The 19,080-nt window shown below is 41.0% G+C and overlaps 1 protein-coding gene across 1 annotated transcript; it reads left to right on the plus strand.

Moving 5' to 3' along the window:
- The first annotated feature begins 1,670 nt into the window (after positions 1–1,670).
- LOC123858312 (protein BEX1-like) lies at positions 1,671–2,444 on the plus strand. The gene has a single exon (XM_045895392.3). The coding sequence runs from the start codon at positions 1,713–1,715 to the stop codon at positions 2,118–2,120; it is 408 nt and encodes a 135-aa protein (XP_045751348.1). The 5' UTR covers positions 1,671–1,712; the 3' UTR covers positions 2,121–2,444.
- The last annotated feature ends 16,636 nt before the right edge of the window (positions 2,445–19,080 follow it).

The following is a 19,080-nucleotide window of genomic DNA, read 5'->3' on the forward strand; positions in this document are numbered from 1 at the left end:
TGCACAGCAGACAGCATGAAATTCATGTTCGTATTAGTCCTCTTTCCCCCAAGTCCCACTGGGACACTGCAGAGGTGGGTCCAAGTGGATATGGCACACACAGTGTGAGGAACAGCTGAGAAACTCGGAGAATCCTCAGTTTTTTTCATACAAGGGTTGCAAGCAAACATGCCCAAACTTTTACTGGTGGGAGACATGACCTTTATATATTTTGTTTGTTTATTTGTTTGGATAAGTTATACTTTGATTTTTCAGAAGCAAAAATGACAAGTGGCAACTTGCATTTGGAAAAGACATTAAAGAGTATGAGAATAATAAATAGAGACAATAGCCTAAGAAAGACTCTGTTATCATACAGCTCTCAAAGAAACTCCTTTTATTTATTTTTATTATTATTATTATTTTTAAAGATTTTTATTTATTATTTGACAGAGAGAATGAGAGAGAGAGAGCACATGAGAGGGGGGAGGGTCAGAGGGAGAAGCAGACTCCCCGCCGAGCAGGGAGCCCGATGCGGGACTCGATCCCAGGACTCCAGGATCATGACCTGAGCCGAAGGCAGTCGCTCAACCGACTGAGCCACCCAGGAACCCTATTTTTATTATTTTTTAAGGTTTTATTTTTAAGTAATCTCCACACCCAATGTGGGGTTTGAAACCACGACCCTGAGATTAAGAGCCATACACTCGACCAACTGAGCCAGCTAGGCACCCCAAGGAAATTCCTTTTAAATAAATCTCAGAATAATATGCTCTTAACTAAAACAACAAGACAAAAACCACAACACCAACAAAAAATTTGTAGAGAATCCATAAAGTGATACATGAAGAAGGAAAAGGAAAATCCAGAAATCTACATGCTGAGAGTTCTCTGTGAAAATCAAATAGGCTCTCTTTCTATATAATCTCAGAGAGAGAGAAAGAAATCATTTGCAGACTCAGCCCTCCCAGACAACTGAAAGCCCATCTTGATAGTATATTAGACTATCCCATCTGGTTCCAGATTATTCCAGGTGCACTGTAGTGATTTAAAATTAAATTGCTTAAAGTATTTCCCCTTTTTATTTAAAAATAAATATATTGCCTTAGTAGCAGGAAGAATAATTTATATCCATATAGCATCTTTTCTGCAAAACTTTAATACTAACATATCGCTAAGAGTGCTATGTTCAGAAATGAACAACTTACAGGAACAAAATAATCTTAAAGAAAGAAACACAAAAAACACAAAGAGACTCTGTTATGCCCATGGGTCAATTTTCTATAATTCACTTATGCAAATTAAGTCTATTGAGTATGGTCTTGGAATGAAGAATAAAAAAATATAGAAATGCCCTTTGTTCTTTCTTTACCCTGAGTATAAGATTTTACATAGGAAAACTCAACATAGGAGGTTTTTGGTTTGGGAGGTTTTTTTTGAGAAAATATGTTAAGTTTAAGTTGTACATGTTAGTCATGCTTTATACAAAATTGTTCAAACTGGGAAAATTTTGAGAGTGAAAGGGGGAATCATTAATAATTATGATGGGACAGCAGGTATAAACTGGCATTACGGTCAGAGCCGGCCTGCACTCCCTTGGTTCTCGGTGCCTGCTCCCAGTGGCCCTGAGGGCGTGCGGGCGAGGTGGGCGGGGGGGAGCAGGTGTGCAGGTCTAAGTGCCGCAGGGGGGCGCACTCTTCGGCGAGAATCGGGAGGAGGAGGAGACTGCAAGGATGGGCCCAGGAGCAATGGCGTCCAAAGAGGAACAAGCAGTAAAAAATCTCAACGTGGAGAACGCCAAACAGGAAAATGAAAAAAGGGATGAAAAGGAGCAAGTTGCTAATAAAGGAGAGCCCTTGGCCCTCCCTTTGGAAGCTGGTGAATATTGTGTGCCTCGAGTAAATCGTAGGCGGTTCCATGTTAGGCAGCCCATCCTGCAGTATAGGTGGGACATGATTCAGAGACTTGGAGAACCACAGGCAAGGATGAGAGAGGAGAATATGGAAAGGATTGGGGACGAGATGGGACAGCTGATGGAAAAGCTGAGGGAAAAGCAATTCAGTCATAGTCTGCGGGCAATTAGCACTGACCCTCCTCACCATGACCATCATGATGAGTTTGCCTTATGCCTTGAGTCTTGATGTTTTCCCTGAAGTTAATAGGAAGACACACCTGCTTCCTAAACTTAATGTTCTCAGTGTACATTTGTTGTAAACCTTTTGGTGTTACATGTCTCTTGTGGGTCTCCTATGACCAGCTTCTAATTGAATGTTGAATTTTGACCCAAAATGTAAGATTCTGTCAGCAGGGGAGTTTCACCCTATTGCATGGCAAGATGTTCATTATATATTGTGACGTTAATAAAGCAGTTTAAAAGACAAAAAAACAAAACAACAACAACAACAGAAAACTGGTATTACTCCCGGAAAACTAGAGCGTATGATCACTCTAGGTACAGCTTATTTAAACTACCACTTCAGTATTCTCACGTAAAGTAGGTCGGTAATTTGAAAATGCCTCGCTGCTCTCCAAAACACTTTAAAGCTGCACAGTACTTTGTTTCAGTTCTTTAAATCTTCAAATAACCTCTATTTAAATATACAGCACCAATAATGAGACAAAATTGTGTTAATTTCATTAAGTTCCATTAACTAAAGCTGTTAACATTTAGCTTTGTGGCTGGTCAAGATCAGGCCATAATATTTTTTTCTCCACTAAAGCAGTTGGAGATCGGGGAGATGAGTAAATAAATATATTATGTTGTTGTTTTGTTTTTGTTTTTGTTTTTTCTTTGAGAGAGAGTGTGAGTGGGGGGGAGGAGGGCATGAAGGAAGAGGTAGAGAAAATCTTAAGCAGATTCCACACCCAGCGCAATTCCAATGCAGAGCTTGATCTCACGACCCTGAGATCATGACCTGAGCCGAAATCAAAGAGTCAGACGTCTAACCAACTGAGCCACCCAGGCGCCCTTTTTACTTTTTAAACATAGCCTTAGAACATTTAAAATTATATATATGACCCGCATTATATCTCTATCAAATTGTGCTGGCGTAGCCTGTTTCAAAAGCTGGGAATGAAGATGGAATATAAAACAATAGGGGTACAGATGATCATCACATAAGACAAATGAAACATTTTCTAGTGATCTTAAGGGAACCTGTGTTTGGCTGAGTCTTGTCCCACCTACCAATATAGGTTCCTAGCTCCTGGAAACGCCCATCCCACCCCATCCTGTTATCTCTGGGTGTTCTCCGGGGGTTCTCATGAACACATTTCAGTTACTATGTGGCTTTTTCCCCTCCTGCCTCAGCCCCATTCCTGTGCCTGGCCCAGAGGTTGCTGTTTCCATTGGCAACCACTGCATCTACCTGAAACCGCCACCTCAGTGAGTTCAGAAGCAATCTTCAAAATGCCAGTGTAACACCTAACTGCAATTAGGGGAAAGTGCTGCTCTGACCCTTTGGTATTTTACTATCAGAGAGAGAGAGAGAGAGCTGGAGGTATATTACCTGTGCCCAAACATCTTTTAGAAAGTTTTAAGTGCAACAGCTTGATGCAATGTTTGAGTCTCTATTCTCCATAAGAAAGACCCGAGTCCATGGTGGGGCTCACCCGAAAAAATGCTGAGCAAGCGAGAATGAGGCCTCCTGTTTTTTATTCAGGTTTTGCTACTAAGCCGTGCATGCCTGCCTGCCTGCCTGCCTCCGTTGTGCAGCAGCTGAAAACTGGTGGCGTGGAATTCAGCTGCAGCCCTGCCTTTGTTGGGAGAGCACAATATTGCTGTTTGAACGCTTGAAGGTGGAGAATGCATGCCCCAGTTCACCACACCCTTCCCACTAGTCCCCAACATGTTATGTTGTATCCTCCGCCATCACACATCTGCTGCTGGCCTGGACTTTTGAGTTTGCACTTCTGTTTTATAGCCTTCCTATTCAGTGTGTTCTTTAACCAGCGGCAGCAGCATTGTCTGGGAACTGGTGAGAAGGCAGGGTCTCCAGCCCTACCTCAGACCTATTGAATCAGAATCTGCATTTTTATTTTATTTTATCTTATTTTTTAAAAGGTTTTATTTATTTGAGAGAGAGCACGAGGGTGAGAGAGAGCACGAGTGGGAGGGGCGGCGCAGAGGGAGAGGGAGAAGCAGGCTCCCCACAGAGGGAGCCTGATGTGGGGCTCGATCCCAGGACCCTGGGATCATGACCTGAGCCGAAGGCAGAGGCTTAACCGACCAAGCCACCCAGGCCCCCTCAGAATCTGATCTTAAATGATCTTACATGATTTTTTTTTATGATGATCTTACATGATCTTTTAAATGATCTTACATGATTATCATGTACACTGAAGTTTGAGAAACACTGCCTTATATAGGACATATTCTTTACCTGTAGGCTCCGTAGCCCACATTTGATAGGATTTGGCCTGAGCGATTTGCAGACACAAACGGGCAAACCTGGGCTAGAAAGGGTCACTGCTTAAATGGTGCTCCCTGCTACTCCAATAAAAACCACCACCAACGTAACTTTATAATAGACACCAAACCTTGGAAACCAAAGGAATTCCTCTCTGTTTTACATGGAAGTCACTATCTTTTCTCAGTTTCCTAATACGGCTTATTCTCAGGTAGAATGTCCCATTGCTTTTTATTGTGTGGCAACTCCCCTGTGTTTACACCTTTAACGATAAAGTAAGGGAACTGATATTATACACACACACATACACGTATCTATCTATATATATTTTTAAAGATTTTATTTATTTATTTGAGAGAGAGAGAGAATGAGAGACAGAGAGCATGAGAGGGAGGAGGGTCAGAGGGAGAAGCAGACTCCCTGCTGAGCAGGGAGCCCGATGCGGGACTCGATCCCGGGACTCCAGGATCATGACCTGAGCCGAAGGCAGTCGCTTAACCAACTGAGCCACCCAGGCGCCCCAATATCTATATATGTTTTAAATTTATTTTTTTAGTAATCTCTACACCCAACCATGGGGCTCAAACTCACAACCCCAAGATCAAGAGTTGCATGCTCTTCTGACGAGCCAGCCAGGCACCCTGATATTTTACATTTTTATCCAGTTAGAACTGTTCAGCTTATGAGTTTGGGGAGCCTGAGGAACCTAGAGAAAGAGAGCATCTGGACTTTCTTTTGATTTAAGGTGGTTTGAGCCACTGGAGCACTCCTTTAAAAAGCCATTCCCTGTTTGCTTTGCCAGATGCTTTGCAGTCCTGCCTTTCAGAAAACTTCAGTTGTTGTAGGACAATGTCAAACTTATTTGGCAAACAATCTAGGGGCAAGGGAGGACAGGGGACTGTTTCTTATCAGGGCATATGTTTAACTTTGAAGGAACCACATGATCCATGCTTATCCAATCTGGGTGAATTTCAGGTCTGAGTCTCTTGTTTGGAAATTCCCTGTCAGTCGGGGGAGCTCTGTTTTCCAGGCCAGGAAGCACAGTGGAGAAAGGGAAAGAAATTGGATTACTGAATACCATCACTGGTTTCCTTGAAGCCCATCCTTACTTGCCCCCTGCTTTTTAAAACAATTTTCTTGAGGGGCACAATGGGTTTGTTGAGGTGACACACTGGGTTGAGCAGCCAACTCTTGGTTTTGACTTGGGTCATGATCTCGGGGTCCTGGGGGTGAGCACCGTGTCAGGCTCCTCTGCTCAGCGTGGAGTCTCCTTGAGGATTCTCCCCTTCCCCTCTCCCTCTGCCCCTTCCCCTGTTCGTGCATGTGCTCTTTCTCTCAAATAAATAAATAAATCTTGAAAAAAAAATTAAAACAGTTTTGTTGAGATATAATGACATACAATAATTTGCACGTATTTAAAGAAAGTATATAATTTGATGAGTTTTGACATATGCATATCCTGTAAAGCCATCACCACAAACAAGATAGTGAACCTCCAGAAGTTTCTTCAGCCCCTTTGGATTCACTCACTCTCACTCCTTCCCATTCCCCACCAACAGCTGATATGCTTTCTTTCACTTCAAATTAGTTGCGTTTTCTGAGTTTTATATGAATAGAATCAAACAGATGTACTTTTTTTGGTCTGGCTTCTTTCATTTAGCATAATTATTTTGAAATTCATGTTGTATACATCAAAAGTTCATTCCTTTTTATTGAGTATTATTCCTTATTATTAGTAGCATGCCATCATATGGATGTACCACAATTTGCATATGGACAAATGGGTGATTTCTAGTTTTTGGCTATTACAAATAAAACTGCTATAATCATTTGTATACAAGTCTCTATAGGGACATATATTTCTGTTTCTCTTGGGTAAATACCTACAAGTAGAATGGCTGGATAACATGGTGGGTCTATGTTTAACTTTGAAAGAAATTGCCAAACTGTTTCCCAAAGTAGCTGTATGCTTTACATGCCACCAGGAGTGCATGAGAGTTCTAGTTCTGCTACATTCTTGCCAACACTTGGTGTGGTTAGTCGTCTTCGTTTTAGCCATTCTGATAAGTATATAGTAGTAGCTCACTGTGCATTTCCCTAATAACTAGTGATGCTGAGCATATTTTCATGGGTTTAATGCCAAATGTATATCTTGAAAAGTGTTTAAGTCTTTTCATTTTAAAAAATTAGGTTGTTTTCTTACTGATGAGTTTTAAGAGTTCTTTATGTATTTTGTATATACAGGCCTTTATTTTATTTGCAAGTATCGTCTCCCAGTCTCTGACTGGTCCTTCATTTTCTTGACATGAATCACAAGAACTGAACTCCTTTATTGTTTAAGGCAATTCGAGCCCTAAATTTACAGTTTTACTGAAAATCTGGAAACATATGTCCAACAGGAGAATAAAGAATGAAACATCAAATGGGTGATTATACAAACTATATGAAAAATGAGAAAGAAAAGAAGTGGCCGCTGATCTGAGAGCTAGCCTGGTGCTATTGACCAGGCATTACTGTTTCCCTGTTGAACATAAACAATTTCATAAAATAGCAACATCAGTCAAGGCTACTTTGCAACTGGGATGGATCAAGGCAAAAATGGGACCCCTCCATACTTAGGCCAGAACAAAATATGAATCCTGTCCAAATCAGAAATATAATCAAACATTCCCTGATCCTGGCTGATAGGATTGCTTGAACTTCCCTCCTCTCTCTCCTCCCCTAACCCTCCGCTTCCACCATTCCATCTTTTTCGACTGTGACTCCTCTGCCTCCCTCTTATACAGACCCTTGTGATTACATTGGATCCACCTGGATAATCCAAGCTAATTTCCCCATCTCAAAATCCTTAACTAAATCTCATTTGCATTAACATATTCAGAGATTTCAGGGATTAGGGCATGGAGATCTTTGAGGGGCCATTATTCTGTCTACACTACATAATAGGATTATTGTGGGGATTAAATAAGAGAATGCATGTAAAATGCTTAGTTTGATACAATATTGTTATTAAGCCTAGACCTAGGCTTTTGAAACTCATAAACGAAGAATTATTATCTGTGGCGTGCTATGTCATCTTTTCTTTGAGGCAATGCATGCCTCATATTCTCTCTGCCGCCTGAGGGAGGAGAGGGTTATGAGGTATAAGGAAACTTGGAGTAAAAATGTCAGTTAAATTGCAAAGATCCATTCCTGCCACACCTGTAAACATTTTCATTTTTCCTGAATTCACCCACATGCAAAGAAATTTAATCATCAGTGAACTAGTTGGCTTTGAGGTGCATTCCTCTAACACTAGGATCTTCACATTTAGATCCTCTTTTCTGAGTGAGTATGAGCTGGTGTGGGATCCCTCATGGTTTTTCTTTGCATTCTTTCCCTCTCCCCAACTCCCTTCTCACCATAATATCAGGAGACTGTCAGGAGGGGGCTCAGGCAGTCGGGGCTGGGCATGGTTGGGACTGGCATGCTAGAAGGGACGGCTCATTTGTGGTGGGCAGAGCCAACCTCACTCTACCATGGGAAGTAAATATTGCATGGTACTCCGTTAGCATTACAGAGCATGAGCATTTCCAGGTGCCAGTGAGAGGGCTGGAAAGTGAAACCGACTTGGAGGGAGTCCTGTGTGGTTCATCTGAGAAGACCCAGCTGGTTCTCTCCCAGCATTCCCTAGCTGTACTAGCTTGACTGTGCTTACGCAAGGCTGCAACTCATCAACTCCCAAATGACAAGAAGCGGGCAGCATTCAGTTTTTTAAAGCCAGGACGGAAATTGTTTTAAAATGCTGGGAAAAATGTAAGACTGTGTTCCCCAAAGTGAGGTCAAGAAGTCTCTAGAGGGGGACTGTGTCTCATTTTGTGGAATGATCTCTCGAAATTAGACATGTGGACCTTGTGGGAACCAAGGATAGCACCAAGGATTAGAATGAACACCAACAAAAGGAAGTAATAGCCAATAGCCTTAGGAAAGGAAGATGAGACATTAATTTTAAGTTATGAGCAGCTGTGGTAGATCTAGAGCAGCACTGACATAATTAGGAGACACTAATAAACCTTGGCACTTACCACTGATAAAAAATTCTAAGGATTACCAGTCATTGAGTTACTCCTATGTCCAGGATCTGGTACTTGGTACTTACTTGTGTTATCTTTAATTCTCAAAAAAATCCTGCAAGTAATATATTATTATTGCATTCTATTCTTTTTTAAAAAAGTAATCTCTATGCCCAACGTGGGGCTCAAACTCACAACCCCAAGATGAAGAGTCTCATGCTCCACCGACTGAGCCAGGCAGGCGCCCCTTGCATCCTATTCTATATGTACTTCTTAGCTTTAGTTTTCTTTATCTTTGAAACTGGAATGATAACATCTATCTTACACTATTGCTGGGAAAATTAAACTTAAAAGTATATGTCAAAGTGCCTGGCAATTAGCAGGTGCACAATTTATATTTGTAAAATTATTATTGAAATAGGCAGAAAAAATGAGGATATGAAAGATTTTGATTGATTATTTCATTTAGTAATTGTATTAGGTACCTGCTACATTCTGGCCCAATTCAAACAATAAAAATATGACTTGACTTTAAGATATTTACAGTGCAGGGAGCAAAAAGCCAAACAAACAAAATCACTGATCAGAGAAAGAAGTTACTGATTAGAATTTAATACTATATATTTAGAATAAGATGATAAAAGGTGCTTCTAAAACCAGGAAGCACATAAGTGGACCCTTAAAAGGAACAAAGGAATCGGGGTATGTGTGTGTGGGGGGGATGTCTTGTCCATTCATTTGGGGCAGGGAATAACTGTCACTGGTTTTATACTGGCAGGGAAAAATGCCCGTGGAATGGAACCGACAAGTAGGCAGGAGCTGAATCATGTCAGCTCTTGTACATTTTTCTAAAAAGTTTAATTTTATGCTAAAAGTAATGGGTAGCCATTAAAGGATTTTATTTAAGGTGTACTTTGTTCAGATTTATGGCTGAGAAAGATTACGTGGGTAATAATGTGGAGGGGAGACACACAGATGCAGGCACAGTGAGGAAACTAAAGGGATGGGTGTGGTACAGTGATTTAAACCTGGGCCCACACTGCCTGGCTTCATCATTTTCTAGTTGTATGGCTGTGGATAATTTACTTAACTTCTTTGTGCCTCAGTTTTCTCATCTGTGAAATGGGGATGAAGATAGACCCTACTTCGTAAGACTGATGTGACAGTTGAAAGAAGTAATAGGGATACAGCACACAGTATGATGCCTGCCATATAATGAGGTCCAAATAAATGATAGCTTGTAGTTGTTGCTGTTATTAATATATTGGTGCAAAAGAGAAATGATGAGGGCCTGGGCTAAGGAGGTGGCAGTGGAAATAGAAAGAAGGGGATGATGTGAAGGAAGCAGAATGGAAAGGACTTGTTAATGGAGTGTATTAACAAGTGTATTAACATCGCTTTAAAAGAAGTGGAAGAGGGGCGCCTGGGTGGCTCAGTCGGTTAAGCATCTGGCTCTTGGTTTCGGCGCAGGTCATGATCTCAGGGTCTCGGGATTGAGCCCTGTGTTGGGCTCCATGCTCAGTGGGGAGTCTGCTTGAGGATTGTCTCTCCTCCTCTCCCTCTGCCCCTCTCCCTGCTTGTGTTCATGTGTACTCTCTCTCTGAAATAAATTAGTTAAAAAAAAAAATAAAAGGAGTGGGGCAGGAGGGGAGCTATTTGAATTTACTCGGTGAGTAAAGGAGGTCTAGATTCAAGGCTGTTCTGGTTTATATTCTTCCTCCATTGTTCTTTTTGAGTAGATCACACTATGATTCTGTGATCTTGCATGTCCTTCTCTATAGGAAGTGGGTTCAAACCTCATCCACACATACAGATGCACAAGAAATATAAATGTCTTTCTTTTTCTCCAGCTCAATTTAAGTTCTGTTTTGAGTCTTCTCCTTGGATGCAAAAACATAATTTCAGTTAAATTGGGGTTTCTCCTCTCCTTTCCCAAGGTTGTACTTAATGCTTTCGTCTTAGGGTATGAGGTTGGGGTTAGACATTAGATCCTTGGTGTCATCTGGCCAAACTGATACCCTTTGGAGCTACCATCACCTCGTTGGGTCCTCAGTCTGCGACCCATGTGGGCTGCATGTTGACTCACTTCTCAGGCTCCTTCTTATAGCTCTTTGGGTTCCAGGTCCCTCCTCTTGGGCAGTAGCACTTAACTCTGTTTCTCAGTCAGGTGCCCCCATGACATGCTGGGCGGTGGAAAACTCTGCAAGGTGTTGGGATCATTTGTCACTTCTGTGACCTCTTGAGCACACAGAGGGCATTCCATGGTTTCTGCACCACATTGGGGCAGGTGGGTGAGGCAGTCTAAGGTGCTAGTTCTTCTCCAGGGTCTTGCCACCTGCAGAACTTTATGTCTGTTCTTGACTCTCCGAAACCTCTCCAGAATTTCTGTAGACTCCCGCAGGTCTCAGTTCAACCCGAGGGATATAGTGAGGAAGTGCAGACACCCTTTTCTCAAAGACCCCAAGCTTTTTAGCTCTTATTGCTTTCCTCTTCAAACTCTCCTCTCCTTCTACCTTCTAGCCCTGAAGCCAGGTTCTTATCTTTGCTTCCTTTCTTCTTTTCTTCTTCTTTTTTTTTTTTTCCAAAAAACTGCCAGAGTTTGTTCAGTTTCCCTCAGGGCCTAGGTTTTGAAACTCAAAAGCTAGGAAGAGGCTCTTTTAAAATCTGCTTTCTTCTGTAACACCCCTCCCAATGAAGGAGGGGAATGCTAAAAGATGGGAAAGTGTCAAAGAAAAATAATCTATTAATACTTCGTAGATATTATGCCACCACATTTTAAACAGAGTCATCAGGCGCTAACCTACACACTCTTTTGTCTTTAGTCTTTGAAAGTCTTTTATCTTTTCTCTAGTTGACAGATATGTTGTGTATAATTTTGATATTCTTTTGATTTATTGATGCTGGACATGCAGGCAGTGCTGAATGTTACTGATGCAGAAATCTCCCAAAGAGAAGATGAAGCCAGCCTCTTTGAATTGGGGTAGGGATCAAGAATGGACTTCTCCCTCAATACTACCTTAGTGTCATGGGGTGGGACAGGCTGAAATTGAGAAATGCCTATAGAAGGCCTGAGATGGAAGAAGGGATTTCTCTCTAGCTAAACTAGAAGGAGCAAACACGCTGGTTGCCTGGGACATTCCTAGTTTATGCTTCATTTTCTTTCTTTTTTAAAGATTTTTATTTATTTATTAATCGACAGAGAAAGAGAGACAGCAAGAGAGGGAACACAAGCAGGGGGAGTGGGAGAGGGAGAAGCAGGCTTCCCGCCAAGCAGGAAGCCCGATGTGGGACTCGATCCCAGGACCCTGGGCCATGACCTGAGCCGAAGGCAGTCGCTTAACCAACTGAGCCGCCAGGCATTCCTATGCTTCATTTTCTTATGTATTATCTGATTAGTGCCCCTTTCTCAAAACTAGCGTGGCTTAGACAATAAAATTATGTGGTCACCCTCTTTCTAGCTTGTATAGGCCTGTTAAAATGTTCCCATCTGCAGCTAAGCTAGAGACCCCAAAAGCCTTAATTATCAAGACTTTTCCTGATGTAATGAAATCAACAAAATCACCCAAGAGCCTGAGATCGAAAAGGGTCTTTGTTTTTAATTCTAGGACTATGCAAGTCAACAGTTACTTTGGTATAAAAAATCATAATTTCAATATAAATAAATATAGGTATACTATTTAGCCATTTCCCCTTTGTTTCAATATTCACATATATCGCTGTGGTTTCACAAATCTTTTTGCCCATTCAATTTGTAGTGACAAAGAGAATCTCAAATCATCTGCTGTTCTATGTTTCATACCAACATTTTTAGAATTTTTAATTATCCATGAGTAAAATAAAAACATATGCTGCCTATAAAATGTTCTACCTTTCAACTGTTGATGTGGTCTTCCACTAACTAGGATGGTTTCTAGAGAAATTGTCAAATTTGTATATGTTATCTATAGATGGAATAAATATCTATGTATTTGATGTCCTATGAAGTTGATTAGATTCCGAAGACCAAAAATAAGAGACCTGAAGCCATGATGATTTCCAGTAAACACAAATTCCTTGCTGCAGTCCACTTCCCTGATCCTCTGTAGTGCCTCTTGGTTTCTTAGGAGATCAGGTTGTCTAGAGTGGTCAGAGAGTCAAGAGGTCAATAGGCATCCTAGAACCTGATGAACTAACTCCAGTGTTTAGAACAACCCCCTTTCTTCTTTCATTTTTGTGTATATGGCATTATAGTTCCTCTTTCAAATGTCTCACTCTACCTGTACAGTATATTTAAAGATCACTCTTTATAAAAATTTTTTATTAACATATACTATATTATTAGTTTCAGAGGTAGAGGTCAGTGATTCATCAGTTGCATATAACACCCAGTGCACATTACATCATGTGCTCTCCTTAATGCCGTTCACCCAGTTACCCATCTTCCCACCCACCTCCCCTCCCGCAACCCTCAGTTTGTTCCCTATAGTTAAGATCTCTTATGGTTTGCTTCCCTCTCTGTTTTCCTCTTATTTTATTTTTCCTTCCCTTCCCCTATGTTCATCTGTTTTGTTTCTTAAATTCTACATACCAGTGAAATCATGTGGTATTTGTCTTTCTCTGAGTGACTTATTTCGCTTAGCATAATACCCTTTAGTTCCATCCATGTCTTTGCAAATGGCCAGCTTTCATTCTTTTGATGGACGAGTAATATTCCATTATATATATATATATATATATATATATATATATATATGCCACATATATATGATATATATATATATGCCACATCTTCTTTATCCATTCATCTGTTGATGGAAATCTGGGCTCTTTCCATATTTTGGCAATTTTTAACATTGCTGCTCTAAACAGTGGGGTACCTGTGCCCTTTTGAATCACTCTGTTTGTATCCTTTGGATAAATACCTAGTAGTGCAATTGCTGCGTCATAGGGTAGCACTATTTTTAACTCTTTTAAGAACCTCCATACTGTTTTCCAGAGTGGCTGCCCCAGGTTGCCTTCTCACCAACAGTGTAAGAGGATTCCCCTTTCTCCGCATCCTCGCCAACATCTGTTGTTTCCTGAGTTGTTAATTTTAGCTATTCTGACCAGTGTGAAGTGGTGTTCTCAAGGTGGTTTGGATTTGTATTTCCCTAATGCTGAGTGGTGTTTTTTCATGTGTCTGTTGGCTATTTGTATGTCTTCTTTGGAGAAATACCTGTTTGAGTCTTCTGCCCATTTCTTGACTAAATTTTTTGGTTTTTGGGTGTTGAATTTGATAAGTTCCTTATAGACTTTGGATACTAGCCCTTTATCTGATAAGACAATTCTCCCATTCCATAGGTTGCTTTTTAGTTTTGTTGACTGTTTCCCTTCTTGTGCAGAAGCTTTTTATCTTTTTTTTTTTTTAAGATTTTATTTATTTATTTGACAGAGAGAGAGAGAGCACAAGTAGGCAGAGAGGCAGCCCCAGAAGGAGAGGGAGAAGCAGGCTCCCCATTGATCAGGGTGCCTGATGCAGGGCTTCAGTCCAGAACCCTGGGATCATGAACCAAGCCAATGGCAGATGTTTAACCAACTGAGCCACCCAGGCACCCCCAGAAGCTTTTTATCTTGATGAAGTCCCAATAGTTCATTTTTGCTTTTGTTTCCCTTGCCTTTGGAGACCTGTTTAGCAAGAAGTGGCTGCGACCGAGGTTGAAGAGGTTGCTGCCTGTGTTCTCCTCTAGGAGTTTGATGGATTCCTATCTGTCATTTAGGTCTTTCATCCATTTTGAGTCTATTTTTGTGTATGGTGCAAGAAAGTGGTCCAGTTTATTCTTCTGTATGTGGCTGTCGATTTTCCCAACACCATTTGTTGAAGAGACTGTTTTTTTTCTACTGGATACTCTTTCCTTCTTTGCTGAAGATTAGTTGACCATAGAGTTGAGGGTCCATTTCTGGGCTCTCTATTCTGTTCCATTGATCTATGTGTCTGTTTTTGTGCCAGTACCATACTGTCTTGATGATTACAGCTTTGTAATAGAGCTTGAAGTCTGGAACTGTGATGCCTCCAGGTTTGGCTTCCTTTTTCAACATCCCTTTGGCTACATCAGGGTCTTTTGTGATTCCATACAAATTTTAGGACTGTTTGTTTCAGCTCTGTGAAAAATGCTGAGGGTATTTTGATAGGGATTGCATTGAATGTGTAGATTGCTTTGGATAGCATAGACATTTTGTTTGTTTGTTTTGTTTTAAAGATTTATTTGAGAGAGAGAGCACTCACGAGAGAGCACGAGTTGGGGCAGAGGGGGAAGGGATGCTGAGCAGGGAGCCTGATGCGGGGCTCAATCCCAGGACCCTAGATCATGACCTGAGCCAAAGGCAGCTGCTTAACTGACTGAGCCACCCAAGTGCCTGAGGAGCATAGACATTTTAACAATACTTGTCCTTCCAATCCATGAGCATGGAATATTTTTCCATTTCTTTGTGTCTTCCACAATTTCTTCCATAAGTGTTCTATAGTTTTCAGAGTACAGATCCTTTACTTCTTTGGTTAGGTTTATCCTATGTATCTTATGGTGTAGTTGTAAATGGGATCGATTCTTTGATCTCTTTCTTCTGCTTCATTGTTAGTGTATAGAAATGCAACTGACTTCTGTGCATTGATTTTATATCCTGCGACTTTACTGAATTCCTGTATCAGTTATAGCAATTTTGTGGTGGAAACTTTTGGGTTTTCAACATAGAGTAAAGATCACTCTTGATGGAAAAGTATATTGACTCTATTTCTGTCAAATTTACATAGGGCTAATATCCAAACAATTTTAAGAGATTCTGTAAACATTATGAAATATTTTTTTTTTTTTTTAGAATTTACAACATTTCAAAAATAAAATGTAATTGTTCTTTGCTTTGGGGAACTTGTAGAACATGGCCAAGTTGATAAATATTTTAAAATTGTGAACAATATAGTGAAGCTGGATAATGTAACTTGTAATCAAACTGTTATCAGGACAAGCATATAAAAATAACATGAGAGTTTTTATTTTTTTAAATGAAGTGTACTCCAGTACTTTTTTATCTTTTGGTCATTAAGTTATCACTAGAGACCATTAGAAACATGAAGGAACTGAATTATTCCTGCAGGTCATGTGTGGAGTAAATACAATACTTCAATTTCTTACTGAAGAGACAGGAAAAGTGAAGACCCTCATTAACTGATTATTGCCAGAGTTTCAAAGATTTGGGGGAAACTCAGGAGATAGAAGATTCTGCCTGGGGGAAAGGGGTGAGAAATTAGAAGAGATGGCATATTTTCCATTGCAAAAGAGACCAGAAGAGTTGCTTTATAGGCTAAGGGAAGTGAAGTTCTGTTGGACTTCTCTGTTGCTTTGCAGCATTGGAATCTGGGACAGGAGAAAGAATAAAGTAGGGAGCACATGGGGTCAACAGATAGGCAGGTAGGCAAAAGAAGCTTGGCTTTTTGGTTGAATTATTTAGAATGAGGTAAACGTTGGTGAAGAAAAGGTAAAGCCTAGTGCTTGTAAGAAGCAAGTGGAAGGAAAATTATGTGACAAAGTCTTGGTGATGATTGGCTCTAATCATAATGACAACATACTGGTGACAACAATACTAGTCATTTTTTCTGAGTCCTACAGAGTGCCTTAAAGTAACCACAAAGTGCCAGGCACTCCGCAAGGTGCTTTTCCATGCATTACCTTGAATCCTCACAACTGTCCATGGTAATGTAACCTGAGGTTTTCTGGCTCTTGTTCTTACCTACTAATGTTCTTTAAAGCTCCCTCCTTCTCCTGAAATATTTCTGGGAGTTCTCGAATGGGGCCTTACATGCATTCCCAGACGAGCTCAGCCAGGGACCATCTTTGCTGGCTTCCCCCGTGTCTGCCATGCACGTGCTGTTGCAGATTGCTGATCGCTCGTCCTGCTGCCTCTGGGCTTTGGTGAGAGCTGTGCCATCGTCCTCCACGGCTGCTTCTAATAAGTAGCACTGACTGTGCTGGGTGTCACTATCAATCCCATTGGCTACCACTGCCAACTGCCTGAGTCTTGAGGGTTTCTAAGTTACATGATGTTCTGTGGGAAACTGATAGAGAATGCATCTGCCGCACACTGATAAAGGGGTTTCCAATGTATTGTCACATTTTAAATGAGAATAGTTCTCTGTTTTTGACTTCCTGTCTCTGCTTCCTTCCTGCCACAGTAGGTTCCATTTGGCAAATTGGGAAACTGAGTCTCAAAGAGAGAAGTAACTTGAGTAAGTGACTTGCTAGAATCGCAGCTTGGTAGTTGTGGTGACTTGCTGGTGGAACGGAGGGTTTTTCCGGTTTGCTTAAAGCCTGGGCTTTCTCAACATACTATGCTGCTCCACCATCTCTGGTTTTTCTAGGGCAGCTAATGGTCCTGAGTGTCCCTTCTTTGGAACTTGTAACTCTCTTTTCTCTTTGCCTCTAAGACTGTATATATTGCAAATTCTCCTCCAAATTCGTTCTATGTTTCCTTCTGCAGGTCCTTCTCTCACCGTTAATTGTTCAGTACTCATGCTCTTTCCTTGTCCTTACACTCTCCTTTAGATGATCTAGTTTTGCCTATTACCTCTAAACAAACTTTTTCAACAGCATTAACTTAACAAATATTTGTTCAGCTCTTATTATAAGCAGACATCATGCTAAGCAATGGAAATGCAAATCTGTCAAGGAATTTATCATCTAGAGTGGAATACATGTTAATCGTTACCTATAGCACAATACAATAGGTACTGTGAAGGGGGGGAGACATAGGGTATGATGGGGGCAATAGAGATTATAGATGTTAAAAATTACAGAGAAGGGGCAAAGTAGTGAACCTGGAAACTAAGGGAAAGTTAGAGAGGGAGCCCTTCTACTGAATCTTGAAGGAAAAGTTGGTGTTAGATAGGTAAAGGATGGGTTGAGGTAAAAGCAGAATGTTCTAAAGCGAGGGAGGGAGCAATATATACAAGATCACACAGTCCTGAAGCTACAGTTCCTATTGCAGGAACTGTAAGTGGTTCAATATATTAAGTGTATGTGAAAAGAAATAATAGGGAATGATATGAGGGTATCCACACGTCACAAACAAAAATGGTTGCAGAGCCTACGCAGATGAGGTCAGTGAGTGAAGCAGGTGGATAAAATTCAATATGGAGAGTGGAGACTGTAACAAACCAGAGCATGGACAGTGTCCAAATGGGCAGCTATTCCTTACTGTAGCCCGATGTTGCTGCTGTGAATACAGACCTATATGTTGCCAGATATTTTTTATTTTTTGAGAGAAGCCTTAACATATAGATTTTGATGTGAATTTTCCCAAATGTATTAAAATACTATGTAGCCAAACAAAATACATTTGCCTGCAACATCTGGGCCAAATTGTGATAAGCTTTGTATGTTAAGATAAAGAGATTGAACTTCCTCCTAAACACATTTAGTAGGAAATTACTGAACGTTTTAAAGTGGGAATTGACATAATAGGACTTGTGTTTTACAAAGATTATCAGTTCATTGATAGAAGTATGGTAGATGGATTGGAAAGGGGCAAGACTGGAAGATGGATGACTTTCTAGATGTCTATGGTAGGAACCCAAATGTAGCAATGAAAACTGAAGCAGTGGAGGTAAAGGGAAGACACAAGGAAGGTTTGGGATCTGCAGGGCTTGGTGACTGATTAAATATGAAAGACAAAGAGAGAGGAGGAGTCAGGATAATTTCCTTGCCCAATGGGCCAATAATTTTCTAGAAGCCCAGAAATCTTTCTTTTGTAAAAAATTCTATAGCTCAGATAGGGAACAGGAAAATGTTCCAGAATCAAGGCTTTTGTGATAAAATGAAACCAAGGAAGGTGTTTATGAATGTGTTTTATGGACCCCACCAAGATATTCATGGTGCTGGGCCTGCACTATCTCTTCTGCGGGACAGCTGGTTATAACTGTGGATTGGGTTATTTTCCACTACACTTTTCCTTTCAGAATTCCTCTCTTTTGTATAGCAATCAGTTTAGTTCACATGCTCAGGCCCTGGTTATTACAATAGTCATCTGGTTGGTCTTCCTGACTCTTGGTCTTTTTCCAGGTTAAACTCCTCTTCCTGGCTCTCAAGGTCCTGCACAATCTGGTACTAACCCTCTGTTTGAATTTCCTAACTAGGGCCTGATTTGCACACTCTGCCCTCTGCAGGCTGGTCTCTTCAAAGCTCATGGATGCTTTCAAGCCTTGTCTCTTTCTGGAATGCCCTACCTTCTCAACTCTTGCAATCAGGGAAGGCTCAAGTCCTTTATCTATTTTGGCCTCATTGCATCTCATCTTTCTAAATTCCTAAAGCAAGGTGCCTGGGTGGCTCAGTCGTTAAGCATCTGCCTTCGGCTCAGGTCATGATCTCAGGGTCCTGGGATCAAGCCCCACGTCAGGCTCCCTGCTTCGCCCTCTCCCTCTGCCTGCCACTCCCCCTGCTTGTGTGCTTTCTCTCTCACTGTCAAATAAACAAAATCTTTAAAAATAATAATAACAAATTCCTAAAGCAGTTTGGATTCTCTGCTGGATGAGCCACTGGAGGAGTCCTTGAAGCCTTCAAATGCCTGCTATACACAGAGAATGACTAATTCTTTCCTGTGTAAGCTACAATGATTCTAGCAGGATGCTTTCTGTGAGC

The sequence above is a fragment of the Mirounga angustirostris genome, unplaced genomic scaffold, assembly GCF_029215605.1.
Source record: "Mirounga angustirostris isolate CCGP_5_RB_7025 unplaced genomic scaffold, mMirAng1.0.hap1 SCAF_4, whole genome shotgun sequence".
Lineage (NCBI taxonomy): Eukaryota > Metazoa > Chordata > Mammalia > Carnivora > Phocidae > Mirounga > Mirounga angustirostris.